General features: G+C 35.0%; 2 protein-coding genes across 2 annotated transcripts; one reads left to right on the forward strand and one right to left on the reverse strand.

Annotated features, from left to right (window-relative positions):
* Positions 1-3,037: 3,037 nt before the first annotated feature.
* On the forward strand, positions 3,038-5,486 carry LOC136226417 (transcription factor bHLH139). Its single transcript, XM_066014885.1, has 5 exons — positions 3,038-3,568; positions 3,800-4,012; positions 4,122-4,187; positions 4,901-4,966; positions 5,053-5,486. The coding sequence occupies exons 1-5, from the start codon at positions 3,038-3,040 to the stop codon at positions 5,140-5,142; spliced, it is 966 nt and encodes a 321-aa protein (XP_065870957.1). The 3' UTR covers positions 5,143-5,486.
* Positions 5,487-8,994: 3,508 nt separating this feature from the next.
* Positions 8,995-18,707, reverse strand: LOC136226415 (vacuolar-sorting receptor 3-like). The gene is made up of 12 exons (XM_066014884.1): positions 18,057-18,707; positions 16,385-17,077; positions 16,180-16,268; positions 16,003-16,072; positions 15,832-15,915; positions 15,031-15,107; positions 14,827-14,908; positions 13,865-13,947; positions 13,717-13,783; positions 10,618-10,746; positions 10,426-10,535; positions 8,995-9,463 (listed from the first exon to the last, which is right to left on the reverse strand). Exons 1-12 carry the CDS (start codon positions 18,370-18,372, stop codon positions 9,365-9,367), a joined length of 1,899 nt encoding a protein of 632 aa, XP_065870956.1. The 5' UTR covers positions 18,373-18,707; the 3' UTR covers positions 8,995-9,364.
* Between the last annotated feature and the right edge of the window lie 1,262 nt (positions 18,708-19,969).

A 19,969-nucleotide genomic window follows, 5' to 3' on the forward strand; every position in this document is an offset into this window, starting at 1 on the left:
CACAATGTCAAACTACTCTAATCTCATCTCATCTCTCCACGATTCTTTTTTATGTCATCATCATTGTCTCTATTTTTTCCATTTCCATACATTAAAAAAATGTCATATTAAGCTTATGACTGCTAAATTAGTCAACTTTTGATATAAAACTCGATTAACAGAATATTTCTTTTGCTTTCTAATTTCACAATTTTAATAGATCGAAATCAACATTCATATATGTTATTGGATCTGACTTAAGAATTCAATTAGCGACTTGTCTTTAAATGTTGACCTGCACTAGGTTGAGTCCTTTAGGTATACTCTAATGTTAAAATCAATAAGATGGTCACAAAGTACTAAAAATGGAATATGAAATCTGTCCTAAAAAGAAATGAAAGTACTTTTTTTATATATATATATATATAGGAGTCTCAAATGGTGAAATTATCTGGCTACCCTAAGTAAAACGGTGGATATAAATTGGTATAAGGAGAAAGGGCTTTTTGAGTCTAGAGTGATGGACCTATTAAAAGTCTAAGGCCCATTTGAACCCATGTCTTTAATTTAGAGGATCTATAACATATAAAATGTATTTATAGAGAAACTGTAAAAATCTTATTTTGAACTGTAAAAAAATACAATTACAAACAGATATGTTCACATATAACTAATTTAATAAATATGAGCTTAATGTGATTAAAAAAACTTTATCTATATCAAATGTATAAAAAAATTGTTTTAAAATTATTAAAAATATAAGACGCAAATAAAATAAATAATACATAGATAATTCATCTTCAATCTACAATGGCTAACTATTTTGTTCCTGTTTGATGTTTGATGTTATTGTTAGTTGTTTGTTGTTTGTTGTTGCTGATAGGAAGTAGATATTAATTGTTTTTTCTGTAAAAAAAAAAAAACAGTTGTTTCAGAATTTTACCAAACACTTTCTATCATCTATTTAGTATTGAAAAGCAAAAGACAGTTCCGAAAAATAGAAACAAACAAACACTTAATATTTATAAGTATAATTAATAGAGAACTCAATGGATAGAAAATATAAACATAAGAGTATATATAAAATATAAGCATAATAATAATATTAAACAAGAAAGCCCACGTCTGAAGTTAATTAATATTGACGAGTTTTCGATCCCTTAAACTGAAAACTAAGATTATATTCGATACAATGATGTATGCAATCATGATTATAGTATATACTTTATTATTATAGTATATACTTTATTATTTTTTAATTTGTATAGTTTACGTAAATGTAAATATTTAATCATTATATGACTCAATTACCTGTAAATTATATATTTTATCTACCATCTCCTTTTTGTGTGGAGTATACTGTTTCTCTTTTTAGTATCTCATTTGCATATCATAGAGGTATCTATTATTTTTATTTCTTTAGAATGAATTAAGCTAAATTTATGTAAATAAATTAGAATATATATATATAATCAAGTGAATGAATTATTAAAGACAATGTACAATTTTTTTTAGAAAACAATGTACAATTTTGATTGATTGAATAGGTAATAGTATTGGTTGGAAAGAGAATTACTTGTTATACATTTACTATTGACTTTCTTATATAGAAGAGAATTACCTACAATAATATTCACTATATAGTATTTATCATTCATCGTTAGATTTAGACTTATTAGAATCCTAGGATGGAGACCAAATACTATATGGATATTAAGGTCCATGTGATCAAAATCAGAATTGTCTATTGTCCATTATCCATTTACTATATACAATTGTCTATCATTAAACATGTATCATGTATGTTTATCTATTACCCTCTCTCAAATTGAGTGGGTTTGGCAAAACCGCTAACTTGCCACGTAATTCATGAAACCAAGCTTTAAAAGTGGCTTAGTAAGAACATCGGCAACCTGATCAAAAGTGGGCACATAATGCACATGAAGAAGATGTCGGGAAACACGATCACACACAAAAAAAAAAATCGAGCTCAATATGCTTATTCTGTTGATAAAAAGTTGGATTCACTATGAGAAATGTGGAAGATAAGTTGTCACACAAGAGTCTAGGTAGTCGAGAACATGGAATACCAATCTCATGGAGTAAAAGCTGTAGCCAACCAATCCCATGGAGTAAAATCAGTAGCCATCCAATGACATATGCCCCATTGGCGAGAGTCCTATATTTAACTTCAATGGATAACTGAGCGACCGGTTTTTGTTTCTTTGAGTTCTAAGAAATTAAATTTCGTCGAAGATAAATAGCATAACATGCGGTAGATTTTCTATCATCAAGACTACCTAGCCAATCTGCATCAGTGAATCCTTGTAAATAGAGAGACAGCGTGCAATGAAAGAAAATGTCATGATATATCAATAGGCGCATGTATAATAAATTGAGCCAATTTATTGACAGCAAAGGAAATATCTGACTAAGAGAGAGACAAATACTGTGACTAAGAGAGAGACAAATACTGCAACTTACCCTAGGACTATCTAGTAACCAAACACCTAAAATTCTCACTTTTAAAATGAAAAAGCAAACAGGAGCATGAAAAGAAGCAACTAAACACTTCTTAATATCTACTGTCTATTATCAACAACAAACAGCAAACAAAAACAAACGGGCTCTAACTAACAAGTAAGCCTAATGATAATCCCAAAAAATAAAGGTAATTATCTCTAACAAGAGTATGCAATAGAAATAAGAAGTTAGTTATGTGAAAAGTTATATTTTAATTGAATAATTTAACTCCATAATTTGTTAATATCTAAGTCTATGGATGAGTTGTACTTGGCCCCATTACGGAATTGTCCAAATTAGCTAGACCTTTTCACGTACTAATAATTGCTAATTATTAATTCAGATATTGTTAAACACAATTAGATTAGTCAAATTAATTATGCTTTCTTCTACATTCTCTATTTCCTATAAATACCTCTTTTTCATCTCTTTTTCTTCTCAAGCATCAAGCTTCTCCTAACTAAAAATTAACTTCTCATTACCATAATTAATATTCATACAAACAAAAAAAAAAAAAAACTCTTCTTCTTTTTTTATGGAGCCTATTTCTGCAACCATGGAAGGAGAATGGAGTTGTCTCAGTGGAATTTTTACAGATGAAGAGGCTAATTTCATGTCACAACTGCTCGGAAATTGCCTCGATTCGAGCTCCGGTTTCGGGGTTTCATCATCATCTTCATCATCTAATAATAGTACTAATGTGAGTAGTAGTAGTAGTGGTGGAAGCAGTTTTCTTTTTCCAAGCTCTAGCCAAGATAGCTACTACTTGAGTGATTCTAATCCGGGTTTCGTTAACAACGATAGATCAATTATAATGTCGAATGTCGATTTTTATATGGATGATTATACGAATGCTAATACAGGATCGTATCTCGTCGAGTGTCCGAATCAGGAAATGATCAGAAATGAAAATATGGAAGAATGTGGTAGGAAAAAACAGCATGAATCTGTTGAACCTGATAAGAATTATCTGACCAAGAGCGAATCGGATCAGATGTTGATCACAGACAATAAAAGCAATACTCCATCTGGGATTCCGAAGAAAAGATCGCGAAGCGCAGATAATGTGAGTAAAAGATACAAGTTTTTGATGTTCTGTTGCAATGCTTTCTTACAAAAATGTTCTATTGACCTATCTTTACCGACGGAAATTTCCGTCAGAATGTTTTTCCTTTGTTGTGGAATTGGCGACGGATATATTCGTCACTGATTCTTAATCCCAAAAATATTCGTAGCTTTTGAGTATTTTGTTCTGGCTCCGACATTGATGTGACGCGTGTTTATTTGGACAATGTAGGTTGAAAAGACGAAGAGGAATGTGAGATCGAAGAAAAACCAGAAGCTTGCTCCGAGCAACAGCAACAATGATGAAGAATGTAATGTTAGGGCTAATGGGCCGGCTACGAGCAGCTGCTGCTCGGAGGATGATTCGAATGCGTCCCTTAATCTAAATGGAAAAACAAGAGCCAGTAGAGGAGCAGCAACTGATCCACAGAGCCTTTATGCAAGGGTAATTAATTGGCTCTGTCTACGGTTTTATGCGATGTTATGATTTTAATGTTGCAAAAGAACTATGTAATGTAACAGAAATTGATGGATTTTTGTTTGTGATGTTGCAGAAAAGAAGAGAAAGGATAAATGAGAGGCTAAGAATTCTGCAGAAACTTGTCCCCAATGGAACAAAGGTAATTATGTTATGGTTGATATCAATGCTCTCTAGTTCTCGAGTTCGATTCCTAGCTGCTAAGTAAAATTCATGTTTACTGCCAGAATCTGACGGAATATAATCCGTCGGTAAACATGAAATAATCAACTAAGAAAATGTGTCACTCGGTCCTGAAGGATTAGTCCCGAAATTGAAGGCTTGAGCACAGAGTGGCTCTAAAAAATGGCAACAGGGGCTAGAATGAACTGAATAGCGCTAATTAGGCTATATTAGTAAGATGTGTTTGTAATACATGTAGACGCGTTTTAAAAGAATGAGAATTGGCCAAAGCCGACAGTATAAAATGATATTGGATCAAATTGTTACAATTGGTATCAGAACCAAATTTTGATCATAGAACCTGTGGCTTATGAGCAGTCTGGTCTAATACCATGTAGATATTGTCCGCTTTTGTCCAAACCTTATTTCTTTGGTCTCACGACATTAAAAACGTGTCTACAAACATTTGAAATACACTTTACTAATGCATCCTAATCCCTACCTCTCCATTTTTTATGTGGAATTCGATTCATTTTTACTCCATTACCATCTTTTTGGGCTTTTTTTGCTCAAACTTTCCATTCTGACTCTTTAAACACCCCCTTTTGAGGGTTAATTAAGCCTAAGGCTAGTTTTCGAGTTTTTATGAACCATTCTCTTAAAACTCATTTCATTCTCTTCCAATGATTGCAGGTTGATATTAGTACAATGCTTGAAGAAGCAGTTCACTATGTAAAGTTTCTGCAACTCCAAATCAAGGTAAACAGTTGAAAAAAACAAGATCTAGAATGTGATTTCTTGATGAGATTTCAAGTGTCTGATCATTGTTTTGTTGATTTTTGCAGCTGCTAAGTTCAGATGATATGTGGATGTATGCTCCAATAGCTTATGGCATGGATATTGGTCTTGATTTGAAACTTACTGCAGCGAAATAACTGTTGCAAAAAAGTGATGTGTTTGATTTTTTGTTAATAACATATATATATATGACACAAAAAATGTAATTTTATTATACAGAGATCAGATCCTCTTGGGAAAAGCAAAAAAGAAAGAGGAAAAATAATCATAAGAAAGGTTCATCAAATCATTCATGTTATCAGTTTGATTGAGTGAAAATTGTTTGAGCAGAGTGTTGTTTTTGTGTAGAAGTTCTTTTTTTATAAGATGGAAACATGAAATCTGAAAGAGAGAGAAAAAAAAAAAAAAGCAGATGCAATCCTTCTGATATCAAAACAGAAAGAATTTTTAATAAAACCAGCTAATCTTAATATTTATGTCGGTTTAATGCGATTAGTGTCTGTTTCGGTTTCCTTTTTGTAGGGTTTTTTACTCTAAACAATAGATATACAATGTTTGATAAGAATTGAGAAACCGTTGTTGATACAATAAATATCAACAGTTAACAACAATAAACATGATACAACGGTAGTTGAACTAAACCGGTTTTAAGTTTTTCCTTCCAAAATTGCTTTAGCTGTTGCGGATACTACAACAACAACAACAACAAAGTCTTAGTTCCGGAATGATTCGGGATCAACTAACATGAACCATAATATAAAACCGTAAAATCAAGTCGTGTCGGCGACATAAATTCCCTCCCTCCACTCCGTCCTATCTACTACCATATTTTCCTCAATCCTCAATAAACTCATATCACTCTCAATCACCTTCTTTCAAGTTTGCTTAGATCTTCCTCTACCCCTCACCATTGCATCTCTTTACCACTCTTCAATCATTCTAACCGACGCATCAAGCGCTCCTTGTCTTACAAGGTCAAACCACCTTAGTCGGTTTTCCTCATTTTTATTCTCAATAGATGTAACCCCTACTTGTATCCTAATTATTTCATTATTCACCCGATTTTTTCTTGTATGACGACACATCCATCACAACATACGCATCTCCGCCACCGACATCTTAGGAATGTGATAATGTTTCACTACCCAACACTCTGTACCATATAATAATGCAAGTCTAATTGTTGTGTGGTAGAATTTTTCCTTCAATCTATTAGGCATGCCGGGGTCGCAAAGGAAACCCGTAGCACTCTTCCGCTTCGACCAAACAGATTTAATCCTATGAGCAACATCTCCATCCACTTCTCCATCCATTTGAATAATAGATCCTAAGCAATCCGAGCTCTGGACAACCCTCTCATCCAGGGTGATTGTCTCTGCCTCCCTACTTCTATCACCGCTAAACTTACACTCCAAATATTTTGTCTTACTTCGGCTCAATGTAAAGCCTCTAGATTTCAAAGTTTGTCTCTATAGTTCCAACTTCCTCTCCACGTCTTCTTTCGTCTCATCAACTAACATTATATCATCTGCAAACAACATGCAACATAGTATACCGTCTTGAAGTGAATTCATTAATTCATCCATAACGACGGCAAAAAAATGGACTAAATGCAAAACCTTGATGTACTCCAATCATAATAGGGAACTCTTCAGTCTTCCCAACACCGATACGTTCTCATATATGTCCTTTATGATGTCAATATATTTCCGCAACATGTCTTTCCTTATTAAAGCCCACCAAAGTACTTCCTTTGATACTTTACCATATATCTTCTCCAAGTCAATGAAACTATATGCAAGTTTTTTTTTCGATAAGGCTCCATCAATTATTAAAACAGCTTTTTATCCACAATTTAAATTATTATATCATAATTATAATTATGTTATATTATTTATGCATTCTATATGATTACATATGAAATAAATATAAAAAAATAATAATCATCATATCATATCATATCAAATACAAATACAAATTAAATTTACAAGTAAACAAAACTTGTATTTATTTAAGTTCGATGTGAATATTATGTAACTAACCCTTCAATATTTAAACCACCCCGGCCCACACCCACTCAAGGTTGAACTTTTGAATTTATTTCGAAAGCCCGATCCAAACCCAGTCTACCTCTATACTTTATGTAATTTTTTTATTTAGAATCAATTTCTTACTAATTTTATTTAAAATTATACTCATTGAATTTTATTAAATTAATTAATTAACTATTAGTTTACTGAGGCGTTTTGGGAGTCTCCTTTATCATGCCCTAATGACATTGAGCATGGCTGGCACTTGTTTGCTGGATGTGCTTTTGCTAAACTGTGTTGGATCACTGCTGGTTTAGCACCCCTGGAGAGGAATGGAAGTATATTGAGGATTGGGCCATTCACAAATGTGTTGGGTCCCAAAGAGATGTTCTTCAGAAAAGTTTTGCTGTTCTCTGGGCTATTTGGCAGGCAAGAAACAAAAAGCTACGGGGTCAGGAGACCTGTAGGCCGGAACTGATCACTAGAGCTGCTATTCGTCTTGTTGAGGAATGGGAGGAGGCTCAGAAAAATAGGCAAGTAGTGCTGAGAATGCAAGATGGGGGGTCGGAGGGTAGAAGGACTGGTACTGTAGGTGGGGAGGCTAGGGCGGAGCCACCGCGGAATTTTGAGGAATTGACGGCAATGGGAGATTTAAGAGCTAACTGTTTCTGTTTTGCAGGAATACCAGCAAGAGGAAGGGGCGCTAATGATGTTGGCGAACCTAGCCATAGAGGAATTGCTGCACACAACAATTATGCAGATCCCTCTGGTCCAGTTGGATCGCTGCAGACTCAGGAACCGGAACCTGCCAGAGGCGGAGCCTTACGAAGCCGTCAAAATTCAGACGCCGGAAGCAGAAGCAGCAATAGTCCAGTGCTGTCCAGCAATGCCGTGATCGATCTACAACGGACGAACAGGACTACCATTGCTGGGAATATTATACCAGCAGCCCAGCAAGACGATATCAGATCAGTAGCAGCCACAGGCTCGTCAAGCGGCACCGAAATACCTGGAGTAGCATTTACACACAGCGGACTTTATACAGCAGGAACATCTGGCCCGCGGTTGGATATCGCGAGTGCAGCAGCAGCAGATCACGACATTGAACAGGTCCCTCCTTATCAGAATCGACACGGAGAGCAAGTGCAAAGGCAGCGCGAATCAACAATTCCTCGTTAGATCCCGCCTTCGTGCAATTTTGTAAAGTGCAATGTTGATGCTGCAATTTTTCAGAGTGATGAAGCTATCGGTGCAGGAGCTATCTTACGCGACTGTATGGGCAGGTTCATTCAAGGATACAGTACACATATGTCGGGTACAGTCTCTGTCAAAATGGCGGAAGCCATGATGATCAAGGAAAGTATGGGATGGATCTTATCATTAGGCTATAGCTCAGTCATAATAGAAAGCGACGCAAAAGCTGTTTTGGATTCGACCCAAACACAACGTAGAGATCTTACTGAGTATGGCCAGATTACACAAGATATTAGAGAGATTCTTCTTTATCACCCAAGAATTATGGTAAAGTTTGTTCCAAGGTTAGTGAACGAGGCGGCTCATGCGCTGGCACGTAATGCCCGTTCCTATGCTAATTCTTTTATTCATTGGTCTAGTCCTGTATTCATTCGAAGCATTCTAAACTAGGATGCTTCCTATTATTTCCAATAAAGTGAATTGTTTTCTTCATGAAAAAAAACTATTAGTTTAATGTATTTTTATCTTTCAAAATTATAGTTCAATTCTAATTTCAAGTTATTTCTTTAATATAAATATATTAATTGGGCGGATTGAACTTAGTTCGCTTAGCTTGAGCTATCTCGAATTTAGTACGAACTGTTAACTATCTAAATGTTTGACCAAGCCCGATCCAAAGTATTTTTCCAAAAGTGCAACTAGAATCAGAACATAAGATATAATCAAAACCAATATTTAATTAAAAAAAAAAAAAAAGGAATCCTGTAATGAGAAAGCAATAATGAATTACAGAATCACCATGATAAATGAAGTGGTCAGATTTAAGGGAACAAAAAATCAAACACATTACAGCCACTTCCCTTTTTCTATCTGCCACCATTCCCATCATCCATCCCTACTTATGGTTTCAACTAAACAGGACAATTTCTACTATGCAATTTTTTTTCTGTTTTGTTTTGTTTTATTGTCCATGTACATATTACAGATAAAGTTTTAGGTTCAAAATTCTCAATTTCATAAGAGTATGGGGAGGAAGGAAGGAAGGTAGGAACAACATCACCAATTCATCACTCTGAAAAACCTCGAAAGGTCTCGATAATGGCGAAAGTTTGATAATGGAGTTCGTCGTTGTTTTCTACGCGCGCTCATCGTTGGCGTGGTTGGGAATTTCTGCTTGACTATCCAGTGGCATGTATTGTGCCATGATAGCTCTGATCTCAGAATCCATGTAAGACTGCAATACCAACAGAGATAAGTTCAATCAGATCAAATTTGCGTAAATCTGAGACATACAGATTGGTATTTTAATGAACATGTGATAAGCTCTAATAGAGATACTCAAAATGGTATTACTATAATTACAGGCACCTATGGAATCAGGTAAACCATGACCCTGAAACTTCAGTCCAAGCCACTGGATAAATAATATTTAATAGGACGAGTCGGCCGTCCTATTTTTATAAATCCCAAGCTCTGTCCAGAAATAGTCAGGCTTAGGCGGGCCTGAGCTTGGGCCTGCCCAGGCCTAATGTTATTTTCTCCTTTCAAGTCCAGCCCATTGGCTGTAAGCCTGGGCAGTCCGGATGGGTACTCAGGTCCATGAACAGGTTTAACAAGTTGGGATTCAAGCAGTTTGCCAATCATAAGGACAGTTCAAGCAGCAGAGATATAGAGCCAATGAAGTTTTTTCTCCATTCCTGAACTTTATTGTGATTTTTTCTAATCGACGAGACTACTAATGTTTAACTGCGGTGAAGGGTCAATTTGAACTTCAATCGCACTTAGGGGTCAATTCCCCCCCCCCCCCCCCCCCCCCAAAAAAGATGAACTTAGAATATCAAGTTGGTCCTTCAACTTGGTATTAATTTGACAAATTAGTCCAAAATTACAAATGTGCATCAAAAATTGATGCATATCAAGAACCACTACTCATATATTATCAAAAGTCACTTTTGGACTAATTTGACAAAAAAATGCCAAGTTGTAGACTAAATTGACACCCATAATTTTGAAGCAACTTGATCATCTAAACCAAGTTGAAATATCAAATTGACCCTTTAACTATTTACCAACTACCATTACTTGTAGGCATATCACAACATTTTTTAATAATGTCTTAAATAGGCTTATCTCTCTAATTTGTAAGTGCCGAAAACAAACAAAAAAGGGGGAACAAATTTTCGGTGAAAGGCTTACCCGCAATCTATATTTGTAGACAAGATATCCTCCACCACCAGCCATTCCCAAGCCTACCAAAATGACCCAAAAAGCAGCCCATGCTGATTTTACTTCAGTGCCTCTCTTACCTGCAGATCAAAAGGTGTAAATCAAAACAACGATAGCACTTAATGTCTTTACAGAGCTTAATTAGGAGCCTTTGTTTCTCACTTATGCAGGTATCATGGTCTCTGATGTACAGAAGATCTCCACTGCAACCGCAATCATAGCTTCCCCATGTGTTCTTGCACTTACATTCAGAGCATTGACAGGCTTTCCTCTCTTTACATTCATCAATATCTGCAAGGACAGTAAGAATAGGACAACATGATTTACAGACCATCCACTTAATAGGACCCGTTTGAAACGCATATGGATTTTTATGTCATCTATATCAAATATAATCATATAGAATATATAAATCACATAACACAATTATGACATGATAACCGATTTTGACACCCCTAAATAAGAAGATACCAAAAATAATATGCGTTTGAAAAAACCAAAATAGGTGTATAACAAATTAGGACAGTTCAAGCATCTCGATTATCCAAGAAAAATTTGGTTCTTCATACTTCAGTAAATCCAATTCCAATGATACTCCAGTTTCGCTTTAAAATACTGTAGATTTTTTTATTTAATTCTTGATTTGAATCTGAATCTGGATCTGTCCACAATCCTATACACAAATCAGTAAAGACAATTTAGACACCTATAAACTAGAGGGTAAATTTTAGCAACAGTCACCTGAAATTTGGGGTCTATTTCACTAAGGTCACTAAATAAACTACACTCTCTTTCAATAAAGTCATTGAACTTCACATTTGATTTCAATAAAGTCGTTCCGGAAAATCGTATAAAAACTTCATGGAATGTTGACATGACACAGAAGAAAATTAACAACATGCTAAGCGCCACGTCGGACAATGATGTGATATTAAAAAAAAATTGTGGCTTAGGAAGTGCCACATGACACATGTTGCTGCCACACCAACCATAAATGTCAGAGATGTCTGAGGTGACGCTTAGTTGACATATTGTCAATTGTCTATTGTATAGCGTCAATAATCCAATTTGTTTTTGTACAAAAATTGTCCAGAATGACTTAATTGAAATCAAATGCGAAGTTCAGTGATTTTATTGAAAGAAAATGAAGTTTAGTGACCTAAATCACTTGATTGAAATCAAATGTGAAGTTCAGTGATTCTATTGAAAGAACATGAAGTTTAGTGACCTTTGCGAAACAAGCCCAAAACTTCAATAATCGTTAATGCATTTTAATCAAAAACTAGATCTGGGTGAAAAGGGATAATAGTTGGAAAGTGCAATAGGCATCAGGGAAAAAAAAACAAGCAGTCAGAAAAGTCTAAATTTATGAATATGCCGAGTAAATTACACTAATGGTACCTAGAATATACCCCTCTTCACACTTTGGTACATGAATTACATTTTGTCTCAAAAATATACCTCAAATAAGGATGACAGGACAATTTAGTACAATTCTCAGGTAACTAACGGGTCAAAATAGATTTTTTTTTTTTAAAAAGGGACCTACCATATATTAATTAACCTAAAAATACTACATTAACCTTTAAACAATGCATTATTTACATTTCAACCTTATCTCTCCCTTTCATTCCTATACTGTTTCTTCCATTGTTGTTCTCTTCCATTTATCTATCTCTTTCTCTCTCTAAACTTGGAACCACAAAGTCTACTGGAATTTTTGTTTAAATAATTTTTTTCCTAGATCAATTAAATATAAATCAGATATAGGTTTTATTTGAACACATCAGTCATATGCTTTATTTGAAATAAAAATTGAGTTTTGAGTTGGGGAATTTTCTTGAAACACCATAACCATTCTTAGTCCCAGCTCCATCTCTCCTCCCTTCAGTTCAAGGCTTCTCCCACCACAAAAGCAGTCAATCGAAAAAAGAAACAAAACTTGAATTTGATTCCAATGGTATCCAAATCGAAGCATTAAGAGATCATAGAGGAGAAGACCTAGACACAGAGACAATGGAAGCCGTGGTGATGAGCGAAAGAAAATAAAGACGAAATTTGTTGCTATTGAGTAGGAGGAGGCGTGGATGGTTCTAGATGACGAAATCAAAAATCCTAGCCATTAACCGCTCCGCCGACGGCATTAATGGCTTTTCAGCCAAATCCTACTGTTACTGTTCTTCAGGCACGACCACTTCGATTTTTTTTCTTTCACCAGAATTCCACAATTCATCTTCCCTCAACAAATCACAACGAACCGAGAAACTTCAATCAAAGAAACTAGCAATCGGAGCCCCGACAACAACAGGGATGGAGAGATAGGGCGTGTGAGAGAAAGTTAGGATATGAAATTTTGTTGCTGGTAAAGAAGGAAGATTTTAAGGGTATTTTGGTAAATATATAAACATTTAAAAATAGTCAAATAGTGAAATTCGATTTTACTAGTTAATGCCGGTTAAAACTATTAAATTGTCCAGTCATCCATAGTTCGAGTATATTTTTGAGACAAAGTGTAATTCAGGTATCAAAGTGTGAACTGGAGTATATTCCAGGTACCATTGGTGTAATTTACTCTGAATAGGCCTATTGAAAATGAGATAACATTTCAGAGTTCTGCATACATACATAGCATTTTCAAGGTTGGATGGTTGAATTCCATGAAAGGCCACCTATAACTCTAACAAGGCTTATGTTTTAGGTACCACTCTTAGATAGGGTTGTCAATTGGGCAGAATTTCCCGTCCCCATCCCCGTCCGTCGGGCAGAAGCAGGGAAAGGGAATCTTTTATCCCCAAAGTTGGAACTGGGTCGGGAATGCCCTCCCCACCCTCAGGGATCCCCATCAAAGGGGTTCTCAAAATTAGTAATATAATTATATATATATTCTTTAAATATTAATTTTTCAATTTAAAATCTACAACACTTATACATACTATTTATATTTAATTAAAATACTGAATTATTGTAGTTCAATATTTGTAGTTAGAGGGCGAGCCTTGGCGCAACAGTAAACGTTGTTGTCGTGTGACTGAGAGGTCACGGGTTCGAGTCTTAGGAGCGGACTTTTACCAAAAAATTGGTAGGGGAAGGCTTGCCCCAGTACACCCTTGTGGTGGGACCCCTCCCCGGACCCTCGCTTAAGCGGGGACGCGTAGTGCACCGGGCCGCCCTTTTTGATTGAACTATTGTACTTATCTTTTATTAATTTGATGTTTTATTTTATTATAGTAGCATGAGAATTGCAATGAAAGAAACCCTCACCAATGCAACTTTTAACACCATCGCCTTTAAAACCTGGAGGGCATTGGCATTTACCATCACCAATATCCTGTATGAAGGCATAATTAGAATCTGACCCGACTTAACCTACATGCTAAGAGAGAATTGAAGAGTATCAAACATCACTGACCGAACAAGCAGAGTAAGTGTGTCCATCTCGGGATTCATGCCAACAGCCTCCATTATTTATCTTACACTTGCCAGGTCCGCTCACTGCAAAAAAAAGTTGAATCAGCATGGAACACCAATATATGATGTTCAAACCCAAAAAATAGTAGAGATGCAATTTGTAATATGAAACGGAAGTCGATAGCAGAAATCCACAATATCAGAGCTTCAAACATGAAAACGCAATTCCTCAACGAAGTACAGTTCAATATTTTGAATCTTGCAGCTACGACATAACCAAAGTGCAATTTCTAGTCCTAAGATTAATCGCATAAAACATAAGTTCGTTATGGTACTAAAAAGTTTTCACCACTCAAGAATTCAAAACTCTGGTTTTGTTCTCCTACATTCAGAAGGAGCCGAAGAAGCAAAAACGTGAAAAAGTAAGCAGATCACATGCACATAGACATGTTATAGACTATAGTGAAAAAATAATCCAACTTTGCTCGCCGAGTAAGAGCTACCTCAGACATTGTTGAGTGAAAATGAATTTAAAAGAGTTAAGGAGGCACAAACGAGTGCTTATCTGTCGTAACTAAGTGTACATACCTATGCCTATTCCGTATCACAAATCACTTAAAACCACACTATACTAAAAACTTGGGAAAGTCCAAAGTTCAAACCAGCTTCCACCTGATCTATGAAAACCATGGAGAACTCTATTTAATTGCTGATCCGTACCAAAGGTACATACCGTGCATTTTTTTGCAGTTTCTTCTTTCTTCTGTCATTTTTTAGTTAGTACTATTTCCATAATTACTGAAAAAAATTCAACAATCAAGTGTTTTTCCATTAAAATCCACACATACCACTACAAAACTTCAAATAAGCATGCAGAGTTTTACTAGTTAACTTAATGAAAAGGCCACCACCGAATTTCGCATCACAAATTTGAGCTGAGAAAACAAGAAACATCAAACTTACCTTCACAATGGTTGTAACCATCTCCTTTGAACTGAACACCATCAACAATGGGACACTCGCATACTCTTCCACGGAACGTGTCCTGAGTTAATTGACACCATATATGTTAGGAACACAGTAAATACAGAACTCAGTACCCACGAACATGTGGACTGCGTAAAGACACATAGGGATGGCAGCCAGGTAGCAAGTTTTAAGCCACACCTTGCAAGCTGTAATGTTGGCTATGTTATCTCGCCAGCAACCACCGTTATTGTCCAAGCACTCATTAGTCTCAACATCTGATTCAGAAAGATTGCCAAATGAAAAATCCCAAATGATGGAGAACAAATCAGTCTGAAATGCTAGTAATCAATGGTGCACAAGAGCAATGATCTACATATGATCTCTCCCCAGCGTTATGTACTTATATTATTTAACAACCACTCTCGATATAGAATTCCTATCACCCTAAGTCTTCTATGTTAGATGGAAACGAAAATGGACAAAAAACAGACACTGAGAAACGGCATTTGTAAAAAAAAAAAATATAGGAATCAGCAACGTGGTTAATTGTGTAAATAATAAAAACAGGTATATCTATAATTTTTTTAAAATTATAAGGATGTATATTTAATTTATTTTATATATATATATTAGAAAAGATAGAATACAAGTAGGGAAAAAAGAGCTTTTTACATTTGAAAGCTTGTAGAAGTCTAGAAGATGATCTAGAAAATATTAGAGATTCATTAAACATGTGATTAACATTGATCTACTTCTGAAAACACATTACATCCTAGAAAACGACTTTTCAAATTGTAAGGAACAAGTTTCCAATTTTCTTAAATTACGGGAATGTCACCCCAAAAGTTTCTTGAGAGATTCTGTTTCCGAAACGTTTTGCAAACATCGAACACTTTTAACGAAGTTTTCGTGCAACATAGTAAGTCTTTCATCATCCAGTCAAAATCATGGCTCGGAGTCACTTCCTAATGCCCACCAAAATACCGAGAGAAAACTTACCACCGCTCAAACAAACACTTGGTTCAGTCGTTTCCTGGAAACCAGCACAGATGGCTTTCAGAACAGCCCCTCTCGCCAACTTCCCTGCAAGAACAAGACTTTGGTTTAAGATAATTTAGAGGGAAAAAAATGGTTCTTCATACAGTAAAGAGAAGCAAACAGTAAAAAGACCTCTATATTGTCGATTGTTGACAACAAGGGTAGGCAATATGGTTACATCACCCCGTGATCCTTTCCCAACCTGCATTTGATGTATATGTCAAGGAGCTATGCCTAGTTGAACTAATATCCGAAATTTTAAAGATGGTAAAACCTTTAGCTGCCGCACTATATACAAGACAGAATTACCTGGGCATCTTGCTCTTCTTTCAAGACATGATTATCAGAATCAGCATTAGGGTCCCCCATACATTTATCAACCTTCTTAACATCAAGACCTGTGCAGAATATCAAATCAATAGTAAGAAGCCATAAAATATGGCCGAATCTTGTTTTGTTCCGACTTTCATGAAGATATCGTCAAAATAAGAAGCTACAATAATGAATTACTTACCAAGGGATGTGATAACACCAACAGCACATTCCTTGTTGTACTTTTTGTCTTTCATGGGACATCGGATTTGAAAATCAGTTACATAGTCCCACCACGCCCAAGATTTTTGGCTCTCATTTGCAACTCTAAAAACACAGAGTTGCCTTAGATTTTCGAGAACAACATCCTTGCCGTCATAACCTTGGCTAAAATCCTGTTCAGGATCAGGTGCACAATATCTTCCGTGATTTATGCACTGTGACTTGCACTGCTTGCTCAATGTAAATGCCTGAGGACAGTACCACGTTATGTAGTGTGGTGTGAACTGTGTATAACCACCTTTCTCGAGTATTTGTGCCGGACCCCTAAACTCCTTCACAAATTCCATCAGCATATTGCATTTAACACCACATTCGTCATTGCTGTTTGTCCATAGTTCATATTCTACACGATCATCAGGGTGTGGAACAGCTTCTCTCCAATCAAGATTCACATTTACCATTTCCCCACTGTTTATTGCTTTTTTCAACAACTCGCCAAAGCTTTTCTCAATAAGTGCAGATGGTATTGTTATGTTCACTAAATATTTTGCTGATGAACTTTCCTCTTCAGGTGTGTCCATTGTTATCAATGGTTCCTCAATGTCGTCTGCAACAAGTACAGCAGAAGCTCCTGCCTTCTGCGCATTCCAAACCTTCAAAGCAAAGAAGCAGTCTGAAAGGACCAAAAAGTAGCTCATTAGCAGAACAGTTGCATTCACAACTCAATTAAATCGCGTCAAAGATTATGGTGATAAGGAAAAAGAGAAATCTACTCAATCCAGCCTTTGGTTCGATCCAAAATAAAACACACTATATGAGTATGTTTAACGCATACAAAATCTTACAAAAAGCAGAGAAAGCAGTTGAAAATTGCAATGAAAAACAGCGCAGACTCCAAATTGTAGCGATGACGCTTAAATATTTCACGAGCCAAGGGTGAGGAACTTAGAACAACTCAAAAGGATACCACTTATGCCTCAAGAAACTAAAGGTGAACCCGAGCAATGATTCAGATAGATCAAACTTAAAAATTTAAGGTGTCTCTGATCAACTAAAATCAAAACCAAAGGAAGTTTCTTCAATTGTGAAGAAAGAAGGTGACTACCCAGTAAAGCTAAACAAAACTCATCTATACCTCGGACCAAAATGAGAAAAAAGCACTGAACTCTAATTAAAAATGAACTAGCTCCTCAATCATTCAACAAATAATTGTAACTTGTAACCAAACACCAGTCAAGGAACCACATAATAAAGAGAAAATCAATTGAATTACTGAGCCGATTGAGCTGCGAATTCCTAACAAAACACAGGTTGACCCATCCGAATGAAATCAATGTCCAATTACCCCTATTACATAAAAATTAAGCATATTCCATATCTACCCAGAACTAATAATGTAAAACATAAGCTCAAAACATCGGAAAATCAGTCAAATCAGACAAAAGGATGAAAAGGCACTGCTGAGGACGGCTAAAAGATAATCTCAGTAAGGATGACTAAAACGGGCTAAAAAACCAAACAATTTGATTCAAAACTGAATAAAAAATAATCAAAACAGCTTAAAAAAGACAAAGACAGCATATATTTAAATCAATTATAATTCCAATGCAGAAGAAGCAAATCAAACAAACTAAAACGACGAAACCCGTTACCTCCACGATCAAGCAAGACGAATGATGGTAAAGAACCAGGTTTGGACTTAAACGAAATGTCGAAATCAGAAAACTCCTTACAACCCTTCTTATTGTCTTTGGGGTATAAAACAGCGCCGGCCATACTTCCACCATACTTAGGTATCCCAAAATTCCCAATTGCAGTATCATAAGTCCCTCTGACTTTATCAGGCGATGTAACCCTCAAGCTATTCTTCTCAACAACGAATCTACCAACACAATTAGTCACAATCAAACACATAAATAAAAACCCTAAACAGAAACTAAAACCCGACTTCCCTCCAAGCTCTTCCATCTCCTCCAGAGAAAAACAGTTAATAATAACCGCAAAAAGCTTGGGTGGGTTATGCTTTTTGGGGATCAATAAATCAAGCTAAAGAAAGGAAGATACTAATTTGGAGGAAGGGGGTTGTTATCATTTTCTGATTAGGATTGTGATTCTGGAAATGAAGAAAATCTAAGATGTGGGTATGTTCTTTTTGTGGAATTGATTTGTATTTCTTGTTGAGTGGGTTATGAATTGCGTGTGAGATTGATCGTTGTACAGGAAATAGGTATATATGTATATGTGTACTATAGGGAAGGCTCTGTATGTTTCTTCGTGTTCCTACTGCGTGAACTTGTTTGTTTTTTTATCTGTGTATTTATTCGCCAGTAGGTATTAAACATCAACGTCCCTAAATCCAAGTTAATCACTCAAGCCGTGATACATTCTTTTCATTTTCCATGTTTTATGTATTTATTAAAAGGGATAAGATGCAAATAACATTTCATTTTTTATAATCACCCATTTTATTTTTATAACGTTTGTCATTCTATTGGGACAGAGATAAGGATAAAGATTAGGATAGAAATAAAGGAATGTTTGATATTCTATTGGGATAGAGATAAGAATAAAATAATATATTTTACTATTTTAACCTTATTTAAAATATATATACACATAACATTAATTTAAATGATAAGATAGATTTTTTCATTCTATTAAAATCGCATGAGAGTTTTCATTCTACATATACATAATATTTTTTTTTTATCCCTGTCTTCGTGTCTTTATCCCCTCTAACAAACACCCCGGTGTAATTTTATCTTTAACATTGGCAGTTAAGAGTAATTTTACCTTAAATATTTTCAAGTTATGTTAAATTCAGATATTATTATAAAATACATATATTTTGTTTCATATTTTATAGAATTTGAGATTAATATTTAAAAATTCGATGAAATATTTTAAATTTTTTTATCCAATTTGTTCAATAGACGGTATATTTTTATAATTTTTTTAAAAAAATAGGTTTTTTTTAGGAAAAAAAATCAGGCGTAATTATGATATGTTACTGATAAAAAAAATCACTAACATGTGAAGTGTATATGATAAGATTCATAACCAAAAAGACAGTTTGATGAATTATTTCTTAAATTGACTCAATTTAACAATGTTAGAGGTAAAATTACTCTTGGTTGCCAATGTTAAAAGGTAAAATTACATCATTTTAGACGTTAGGAATAAAATTGCTCCTGACTGTAAACATTATGAGTATTTTTATATGTTATCCAATTTATTAAATTAAGGATAAAGGATACATTTTTTAAATCGGTTAATAATATTAATTTAGCGTAAAATTAAGCTTGGTATTAATTTAATTAAAAATTAAGTTTAGGTATCAATTTAATTTTTTAAGTTGAATTTGATATTAAATTAATTTAAAATAACATGTGTCAAAATGATTGGATGGCATGTATCAAAATAACTAATATACTAACATTTTATTTATAAAAATTCTCAACTTCATTTTATATAATATTGGAGTGGAACCAACATGGGGTTAGAGACTTTGGTCCATCCATTTCCATCTTTAAGTAATATCAGTTCGGTACTTTATAATTGTTCT

This window comes from Euphorbia lathyris, chromosome 4 (assembly GCF_963576675.1).
Source record: "Euphorbia lathyris chromosome 4, ddEupLath1.1, whole genome shotgun sequence".
Classification (NCBI taxonomy): Eukaryota; Viridiplantae; Streptophyta; class Magnoliopsida; order Malpighiales; family Euphorbiaceae; genus Euphorbia; species Euphorbia lathyris.